The sequence below is a fragment of the Micromys minutus genome (genome assembly GCF_963924665.1).
Source record: "Micromys minutus genome assembly, chromosome: 15".
NCBI classification, from domain to species: domain Eukaryota; kingdom Metazoa; phylum Chordata; class Mammalia; order Rodentia; family Muridae; genus Micromys; species Micromys minutus.
In genome coordinates, this window is record NC_137984.1 from 8,387,599 (window position 1) to 8,398,286 (window position 10,688).

Sequence of the window (10,688 nt, forward strand, 5' to 3'; positions counted from 1 at the left end):
CTTGGTCAAAAAAGCATCTGCTTGCAGTATGCAGCAGTTAACCGGAGGATTTAAAACCAGTCAACTGCTGAGAGTAAATGGCTGTTAAGTACTCAGCCCTAAAGAGGACATTGATGTTACGTACTCCTAGACCAAGAAACACAAGAGCAAGAAAAATGGATGTAAGAGGAGGGGTGTGGAGAGAAGTGTTGTAAAAAGTGTTTTCTGCGATTGATATAATCACTGAATTCATGAACTCTTGGCAGCTACAGATATCTGCCCCTATTCTGGACAAATTTGGACCCTTCAACAGTTTATCTTGTATGACGCAATGCTTTATGAGGCACCACTCCCCCTGAGAATGTACAAGAACTCAACAGTTTGCTAGAGATGAGGAATCATTTTCCTACAGGAGGTGTACAGTCACTGGTAAGTTGCCCATATTCTCATGTATGTTCATGCAAATAACCTTAATTAAACTCACTGGCATGGGTGCGAGCACGTGCATGCACCTGCGCATGTGTGGGTACACACACACACACACACACACAGACACACACACCTATAAAAACATGAGAAATAAAGGAACAAATTCAGCTGGAGAGTGAAACAATGAAAGTAATTAAGGTGAATCTGATAAAATATCTATATATCTGTATAAAATTGTCCAATAGACAATACTACCATAACTTAGAAAAATTTTGCCCTTCAACAGAACAGTTTTCAGGAGATGTAGATCACTACCTAGCTACACATATAACATGTCCTCTGTCAGAGCATGCGTGGACTAAAGGTTTCTCTGGATTCCTAAGCAAGGCATTGAACCCCTTTTCTCCATCTTTCCCTATGTTCTTGCCTCAGTTCCAGCGAGCTGTATCTGTGCTCAGGCATATAGAACAGACCAACCAAGGAGGCACTTAATGAGAAACAAGTTTCCTGAAACTTAAGAAGCCCTGTTGATGTGGGCTCAGTGAGGTATTTCCTCTTCGGATATACTAACAAACCCACTGTGACAAACTTGTTTATACATATAAAATAAGATGCTATACATTTATCCTTTGTCAAAAATATAAACGGAACACAAAAGGTTAAACTTGGGGGAAAAATACCCCACATTAATAAGGAGTGATAGCTCAAGTCTGAGGCATATTCAAAGTTAAAAAATGCTGTCAGGGTTCCCATAGCAACGGAGACACTTGAATTTCACTTTTATGTGAAGTAAGTTTAACTTGAATTGGAATGCAAAATACATCCTCTAAGTCAAAATGAGAATTACAGGAAACACAGAGACAACGTTCCAGAGTATTCTGGCTTCCAACTAATTCAATTACTATCCCTAGTGTGCACTGAAATTGTCCCATCAGTAGTATATTTGTTTGCAGTGACTTTTAAGCTATGCATATTTAATTTTTAAAATAAAAGTATTTAAAATGAGAAAACAATCTTACTATATCATTCTTAATTCAAGGGCCACAATGCGGTAATTTCTAATGATAGGATCATGGTTCTCTTTGTGATCATCAGAAAACATTTGCCCAATGAAAATGAACACATAATATACGATTATGCTATCCTTAAAATGGAGGACTTCTGTAGCTTGCCCATTTTTCTCCAGCTCAGTAAAATAGATAAATGCAGGAAGGGTACTTACTCCTGTCACATAACGAGGTCTATATTGAATAGTTCCAAACAAACCAAGGATGACGATGATAATATGTACAAAATTTGCCAGGATAGGTGCCCACTGATATCCAAGGAAATCAAATATTTGCCTCTCCAGCACACAAACCTGGAATAGGAACAGAGAACAGGAGAGGTCAGCATAAGTGAGAGACACCACACAGTCAAGCTAAAAGAATCTCTGGGACATTATAAAGAGCAAGTGTAACTGTGCTGTTGTATGTGGTATTTTTAACAGTGAGAATGGCATGTTCCTGTTTATTGAATAGAAACAGCATCGGGGTATTCACAGAGAGTTACTTGCCTTCCAAAGATGATTCTAAGGAAACACTAGGAATTGTTTATAAGATGTCACCTACACAGTCACAAAAATTATAATTTATGTGCACTATTAAACACGTGAAGTCATCAAGCAAAGATATGCAAGTCCCCATACAGGGGCATGTTGGGTTTGCTTCAAACGTCACACTGTGAGTTGGGGATTGATACAGAGGAAAATATAAAAGTCAGTGAGGTACTAGAATTCTGTATGAAGATTCACAACCAAAGGGGCCACATGATTCACTTCTTATCTGAGTGCCTGACCCTTTACTGAAAAGTGAACTTCAGCAGCTGGGAAGAGCCCTTCCAGTCTTAACACTGCAGAGCTATAAATCAGTTTTTTCATTATGCAGGTAATGTAAAAGAAAGGTCAAAAAAATGTGAATGCCAAATACAAAACAAAAATCAGTCATTGTTTCAAATACATGACAATTTGTCTTATTTTAAATCAGTTTGCAATTAAGACATACAAAAATTTTATACAACGAGAAGATAAAAACAAAGACAACCAAGTATCAGCCACAAACTGTCAGTAACTCTAATTTCACTTTTCACTAGACAGTGAAATATAAATTGCTGGAAAATCCTTCCTTGGGCCTAACAAAAAACGTAGCCTGTTGGCTTTATTCTTGTGTGTGCTCAAGTGGACTGATAGTAATCTTATTGTTCAGACAAACACATCAAAAATGACCTCAATATTCCACACTAGGAATCAAAAAACTTCAGCCATGATTTCAGTGGAAATGGGGGTTTTAAAACCCTGTGTTTTACTAATGTTATTGTGGTTTAATGAGGGTTGTCTCCAGCAGGAAATACTATATTTAAGATAAACACATTTGGGGCCAGTGAGATGGCTCATCAGGTCGAAGAGCTTATTGTGCAAGAGTGATTATTTCAGTTGATCCATAGAACCCACAGTGAAAGCAGAAAACCATCTCCCATGAATTGTCTTCTGACTTCTACACACATTCAGTGGCTCACATTTGATGCCCATGTGTGTGCACAGATATCTACCTTCAACGATTCATATTTTTACTATAGCCTGATTACATTATTTCTACCTCTTTTTCCTTCTTCCCACCCCTCTAATGTGTCTCCTGACCTTCCTTTCCTCTATCTCAAATTAACGTATGGACTCTTTCTTTGTTGTTATGAGTATGTGTGTACATATATGTTACTAAATATATACATACAAACTGTTCAGTCCATATAATGTTACCTGTATTCATTTTTTATTTAAAAACCATACATATAGCCCAGATTGCAGGCTTCTTGATTGTCATTATTCCCATTTCAGTGTTTTAGCTAAGTATCAGACTTCCTCCTGAGGACTTGAGAGAGAAGAAATTCCCAACAGCTGTTTGCACAATACCCCCACCCCCTAGAGCAAAGCCTGAACCTTGAAATGACTGCAAATATTATGCACTCAACCTAAACAAATCATGGTCCCTGCATTGTTGAAGGGTCAGAGGTGGAATGAGCCAAAGAAAGAGGAGAGGAAGAGGAGATAAGATGAAGATGAGATGGTGTTGGTGCTGATGACCTTTGTTGCCTTGTATATGCTAAATCTATCCTAGCACCAAGATATAGCAATACAATATTCTGATTGGCTAATGATCATAAAAAGTCTCTAGAGATTGAATGTAACAGCTACATGAACACTGAACTGGTACTAGGAAGCTGAGACATTCCTTCAATATTTTGAGTATTCAGCAAAATGAGTGACACAGGGCAGTGCTGGGTGACCATTGTGTACCTCAATAAATACTGCCAAGGATTAAGTAGTTTTTTTGACAGAACAACATCTAAACATTTGTATGAAAGTTAATTTTTACATTGAGCCTCCTCCCTTTGTGCCTACATATAAACACCAATGCAAGGCAACTTCAAAACCAAACCAAACCAAACCAAAACCCTGAATTCTCTGTACTTTGGGCATCACATCTATCAGTGCATAACAGGGGAAAAACATTGTGCAAATCAGTCAAGCAGAGGGAACTTTCTGAGCAAAGGTGCCAATTGCACAAGAAGATAATACTGTTATCATTATTTATACAAACACATAGACAATAATGTGGTTGCTAAGTTGGCAAAGCCAAAATGAAAATTTAACAACATGTATTAGGTTCATATGACAGAACAAATAGCTTCTTCTTCATGAGATGATCTCTTTTTGCCCTTGTTCTACTGTATATAATAAATAGTTTTCACAGGTGCTGTAGTCTAAAGCTACACTGAAGAATGGGAGGTATTCAGTGAGTCTAAGAATGACTTTTAAGCATAGCTCAGTTTTCTTCTCATTGTTTTTAAATCAGAAAGAGTGATAAATATCAGCATAAGGTGTTGTTAAAACCCTCTTTTCTCTTCTGGAAAAATTCATACCCCTCCTCAGTCATATGGAAACCTAAGGACAGAATCCCGATTCTCAGATTTTGTATATTAAGGATCCTATGATGCTAAATGTCTGACCTCTCTGAGGTCACAATAGTAGTACCTGAAACCAAGTACCTAGTATAGCTTGTATAATCCAGGAGCTGGAGTGATGGAGAAAAGAAGATCCTGGGTACTTGCTAGCCAGCCATCTAGCCAAATCAGCAAGTCCCAGGTTCAAGTGGAAGGATGATAGAGGAAGGCATAAAACACAGACACACATGGACACATAGAGACCACACTCACACACACACACATGCATGATATGAACACATATGCACACTCTGTGCATCCTTATGTTGTGTTGTATACTGATGATAGAAACTCTGTTGTTTCATTCTTCTTCTTTTTTTTTGTAATAGTACAGAGAACCTTTACCTATAATTTCAATTTGTGACATTATCTTATCTTTGGTGACAGCAAAACTCACGATTTGCATTTACTTATTGATCCTTTTAATGCACTCTTAGTAGTATTCTGTTTTTATCCATAGGGACTTTCAAATGTCCTTCAAATCATCTGATGTATAAATGCAAGGAACTGACCTTGAAAAGATACAGTATTATTGCTTATGCCCCTGCCTTATTTTCATAACTAGCACAAAAAGCTTTTGTAATTGTCCCTTTCTAATACATAAAATTTGTCCTTCTTTTGTCTTCTACACAATACCATTAATTGCCATTAAAGGTTGGTCCACAAATCATACTGTCCCATTATTACTGTTATAATATTTTTAATTTTCACAAATTTAAGGGCTAATACCTGATCAGCAATATGAGTGATGACTGTAGTCTTCCTCATTATTTATTATTATATTGTGTCTTTGTTATAACTTCTGTTTGGACTGGTACATTACTAGCACACTTACATTTTGTGTTAAAATTCAGCAACAGAATTGATGAAACCTTATTTGGCATTTTGGTTTTTGTTTTACAAAGTGCCTAAAATGTAATTCTTTCTTTCTTTTTCGTCTGACATTGTGACAAGGGTTCTGCTGGTCTCAAATCACAAATATGGCATAATTTTCCTTAAATATTTTAACACTTTGGAGAAGCCAAGCAGTCTCATTCTCTTTTCACAGGCAACCTGTGAAGACATGGCAGACTACTGTAGACTGCATAAAACAAAAATGCAGATGTCAGAATAAGAAAATAGACATGCAGCATGTGTGGATTTTCCATCTTTGTTTACATGAATGGGACAGCAGCATGATTGTGATGTTGTTTATTGATTCTCTCAGAGAAATACCACAATATTTTCCATACCAGCACATTGTACATTCACAAATCTGCCTAGTTGAACTTTATTAAGAATTTTTATTTTAATTTAGCTATTTAATTTTTAATTTGTTTCTAAGTTTTGGCAGCAACTACTGTGAATACACAAGACAGACTTAGGGTACGGGCCAAACTGACCTCAAAGCATTTGTGTAGCCTGAGTTTGCAAGTTAGTTCCTTACAGTTTTAATCTAGAGTCCCAAAAGTTATGACTATCTTAGAGGTGGGCTGTGCCTTTACAACATGTCTGGCATGCAGATGTCTTTAGACTATCACAGAATGTAACAATGTCTGAAAATCCAAACACCATATACAGGGAAATCATTTCTTTGTTTTTGTTTGTGGTGGATAAAATACATGTAAATACACATGCCACTTTTCAAACATTATATGAAAGAGACAGTATTTCAATCTCAGTATGAAATTAAGTTTACATAAAGCATGAACAATATACAATTTAATTATCATCTGCAGTGATTATAGAGTAGCCACAGACCAATGTAACAGGGTTTTCATCCAAGAGAGTTTCATTGCACTTAGGTAACTGTAGATATTTAAATAAATGTGTGTGTGTGTGTGTGTGTGTGTGTGTGTGTGTGTGTGTGTGTGTGTGTTGGGGATATCACTGAGAACAACTTAAAATTATCTGGTACTAATATTAATCTCAAATAACATTTTTTATTAAAACTGAACCATTCTTTCTCTTCAATAATGGTTATTCACTAAGAAGAATTAACTATTGCCAACATCATTATGAGAGTCTGAACCACAGCAAGCAACACTATAACACCGTATAAAATAGAACTGACCTACATCACTTTGATTAGAACAGACATCAAACAAATGTTTTTGTGGAAATATTGTATTTTAAAATTATAAATTGCTACTAATATTCAGACTCATGGTTTGATCACTGTAGTTTCCCTAGTCTCTATAAATCTTACTGTCTTTATCTGTAAAATGGGGGACTAGAATTCATTATCTGCTGCAGTCTTTCTGAAGATAAATAAAGAGTAATATCTATACAGGGCATATTAGATGCATTGTTTACACCATAAGATGATTGTTATTATTAATTCACATTTAAGTCTGCATGCAAATTCAGATAAAATATTTTACTAGAAATATCATTCTAGGTTTTTCAACTCCTAGTAGGCTTCAGTTAGAAATGATTAAATGTTTCTTATGATTTTGGTCATGAATACAAATTACACCATGGTGGATATCCATCAAAATCTAAACTCTGTAGAAGGAGGATATTACCCAGTGATTCTTTTTCCTCTGACATATCATCTCTAAAACATATTATGGAAACCTGGCAAACATGGACAAAACCCAGTTACCAAACCTTGTTTTCTCTATTGCAATTTATTAATACTCTTCAAATGAAAATAAACATCTTTCCCCCAAACCTGCATTTATATAGACAAGGTCAATAAAGAGTTAGGGTTCTGAGTTAGATGCTCAGAACTCACATGGTAGAAGGAAAGGAAAGAACTGATCTCCATATATGGGCCATGTCCCCTATATCATAGCAATTACTTCCATACACACGTTTGGCTGCAAGCATGCATGCACAATGTAAATAAGTGTAAAATACTTTTAACATGATGAAGACCACTCCATACTAAAAAAAAAAAAAATAGAATTGTAAGAACTTAGCAATGATTCACACAAAAACAAAGGACTCAAAAAACAACATTATGATTATTACCAAATTGATTTTTTTTCTGTGAAATTCTGACACCACATTTGTCCTAAAGCAGGCATATTTTCCCTTAGGAAATTTAGGGGTTTAGTAACATAGAGTTAATCTGGATGCTCCTACTTTTGATAATAATTTTATTCAAATATAACTTTTAATCTGGAATCTCATATTCCAGTTGCTATGATAACAAAATAATTTCTTCTTTCTTGCAGTCCTTCATTCTGCATAGCAATTTAAAACCATTTTATAGTCAACACCCATGTTATCAAAAGACAAGGTGATGAATAGCTGATGGATATTATATGAGTTAAAAAATAAAAGTGAAAACCCTTGTGAAAGGCAACAGAGTATATTAATAAAAGAGCATAAATAAAATATTTCTTCCTATTAAAATGAACTTACAAAATTATAACATTTCTTTTTTTTGTTTTCTATGTGTACAGGTGTTTGTGTGTGTGTGTGTGTGTGTGTGTGTGTGTGTGTGTGTGTGTGTGTGTGTGAATGTAGAGTGAAATCACTAAACATTAATTGAATTTTGGAACTGAGTTTTGGGTTTTTTTTTTTAATGCCAATGAGTTATCTTAGTATTTCCTCATTACATTTGAAAGTCTGTCCTCTCACTGGATAGGGAATGTCTTCATTCTGATGTCACAATTACTATAATTTGATCAATACTTACATTAGGTTTCATGTTAGAACTTTAATGTTTTTCAATAGGAAATATCCGAAGACTGAACAAAAAAATTATCAAGTATTATATATGTTTTGTATGAGAGTGCACGGACTATCACAAGACTAATATGTTTAATATCACAATTATAGCACCAGGAGCAACCCCTGCTTCCTGACATATATACCCTTGTTTACAGCAACCTGCTATAGAATACTGAACACACTAGACATTTCTGGTATGCTATTTGCCTTTTTTTAGTTTTACACCAATTGCTTTCCTAACTCAACAGAAAAAGAAATATAAAGGTTCTTTTTTCTTGGGACACGATAGAGAATGCCCCAAGAAAACCTGGTAACTATTTTTCTGCCTGACATGCTTGATTTTCAAATTCACAAAGTTGTCATCAGGCGTAGAAAACAGACAGAATTATCACTATTATTCTATCCCTACTACCTGTGTAATTCACGGCACAGGTGATGGCACAGATATATCTGAACATTTGTTGTGATATAAGCCAAACTGATATTTTCTGCTATCAATACAATTAGCAAATAATATTCCCATGAAGCCACAAGCAATACTATTTATTAGAAATAATGTGGCAAACTCATTTTAAATCTTCACAGCCTAAGATCATTTGCCAGGTTTTAAATCCTAGTATATCCACGTGAAATAGACTAACCCCTTCATAGGAGAGGTTCTTTTGATTGAGATATCTCTTTGATCTCTCTGTGGAGTCTATAATTTTGCTCTGTCAGAAAGTAACCTCTTAAAAGACCCGGAACACATTGAAACGACAGTTTGTCTAGGTAGTTTTCATGTATCACTCAAAGCACATAACAGGTGTGAGTTTGGAAATGCAACACAGTCACTAGACCACAACATGTCATCAATGTCAAAATCGAGTAAAAAAAAAAAAAAGAAAGCAACCAAATAAACACAATCCAGAGGAAGCTATGCAGCACTACGAGGACTTCAATGGTGGAATCTTATATGTCATATACTTTATAAGCACCCATGAAACATTAAAAACACTAAGCCACCCAAGTTTTGTCCTAGGTTTCAGAGAGTTGGGAATAAGAATCACCAGTGAGCTGATCACATACATTTTGCTGTGTTCTCTAGAATAATCCATATTGACTATGATATACATATAATATATATATGTATATATATTTTTATATATTTTTGAAATATATGTTATATCAGAAATTGGATCAAAATAAGTCTATCAGATACATCCTCATTATGTTTACATATATGTTTCTGAGTCATTCCTGAATTTCTCATGTTCACCCAGAAAATTTAAACAATCATCATCTTATGGCTAACACAATTGTTACAGGTCACAGCAGATAATATATTAATATAAAAAATATATATATAATAAAATATACTAAATGTGGAAAATCTCTAAGCTACAGAGTATCATATATTGTTCACTCTTGACTTTTAAATCTATTAAGAGCCCAGGAAAAACCAAACAGAAATAACATGTAAGGTTCTTTATTTTATGTATCATAAGGGTTTGGTTCTCATAGCAAATGGATGTATCTAGAGAAAACTCTAGATATTTCAAATGAAAAAAATCATAATAAATACATTAAATTTGCCATATGGAGAATTAAATGTATCAACTTTTTGCTTAAAAAGTAATAAATGGTCTAAAATACGTACCATGTAACTCTATGAGACAAAATAATGCAGCTTTCAGGTGTGGTCTGAAAATCTACTTATATGCTATTGTAGACAGTTATTATTTTAAGAACCCAAGACTAAATGCTGCTTGGAGCATTCATCCTCCTACTCTTCACTGTCTTTCTAAGGTGGTGCAATAAATGGACAATGATGTTTTTTATTTTGAGATCTCCCTGTTACGTACACACATTGAATATAACATTATTGAGGGTGAAAAGCTGGAGGGTCTCCTTGGTGTCAGTGATGCCATAGAGATGGAATGACCCACATGGTGAGCTCTTTCCCACTTCCTTTCTCTCTGAGGTACTTTACTTCTTCACAAACCCATACACAAGCTTATTCTTTAAGACACAGTTATGAACATATTTTTATTTTGACTAGTGCAAGGCAGCTATATGGAAGATGTCAATTACTTCTCAAACTCTATGTGACATCCCTTCCATGAAATTCAATTTCAGAAGGACGAAAGATGACAGCCTCACTTACTCTGCCTGCCCAAGTCCAATCAAAGGCTGGAATGAAAGAAGCCATGTTACCAAGACTGCTGGCATGTGTAACAGGAGCTGTAGTGGTAGGTTATATGAGAAATTCCAACCAGGAGTACAGGACAATGGCATTTCAGCTGGTGGCAGGAACATTTTAGAATTTATTGTGAAGTGTTCTCTTTCTGGCATTGCAAATGCCACATCTCCTGGGTCATTTAGAGCAGCTGTGTTATTAAATTCATCAGAGATCCAGAGACGGCCTTCCACCATGGCACATGATTTCCTGTTGACAAAGGCGCATGTGGCAGAATGTAATATTCTCCATCCCATGAATGTTCTCCTATGTACTCCAGTATCACATTATAGCTAACCAGTGCTTATTAAACACAATAAGGATTTGCAAGATGAGCAATATATTTTGTGCCTTATTCTTAAAA

At 35.3% G+C, this 10,688-nt stretch overlaps 1 protein-coding gene across 2 annotated transcripts in view; it reads right to left on the bottom strand.

Moving 5' to 3' along the window:
* Positions 1 to 10,688, bottom strand: part of NKAIN2 (sodium/potassium transporting ATPase interacting 2) — a gene marked incomplete at both ends in the record, with an annotated part of 975,028 nt that overhangs the window by 550,640 nt on the left and 413,700 nt on the right. For both annotated transcript variants that reach the window (XM_080929354.1, XM_080929353.1), the window contains one exon: positions 1,631 to 1,768. In XM_080929354.1, coding sequence (XP_080785480.1) covers positions 1,631 to 1,768 — 138 coding nt within the window. The remainder of the gene's footprint in view (positions 1 to 1,630; positions 1,769 to 10,688) is intronic.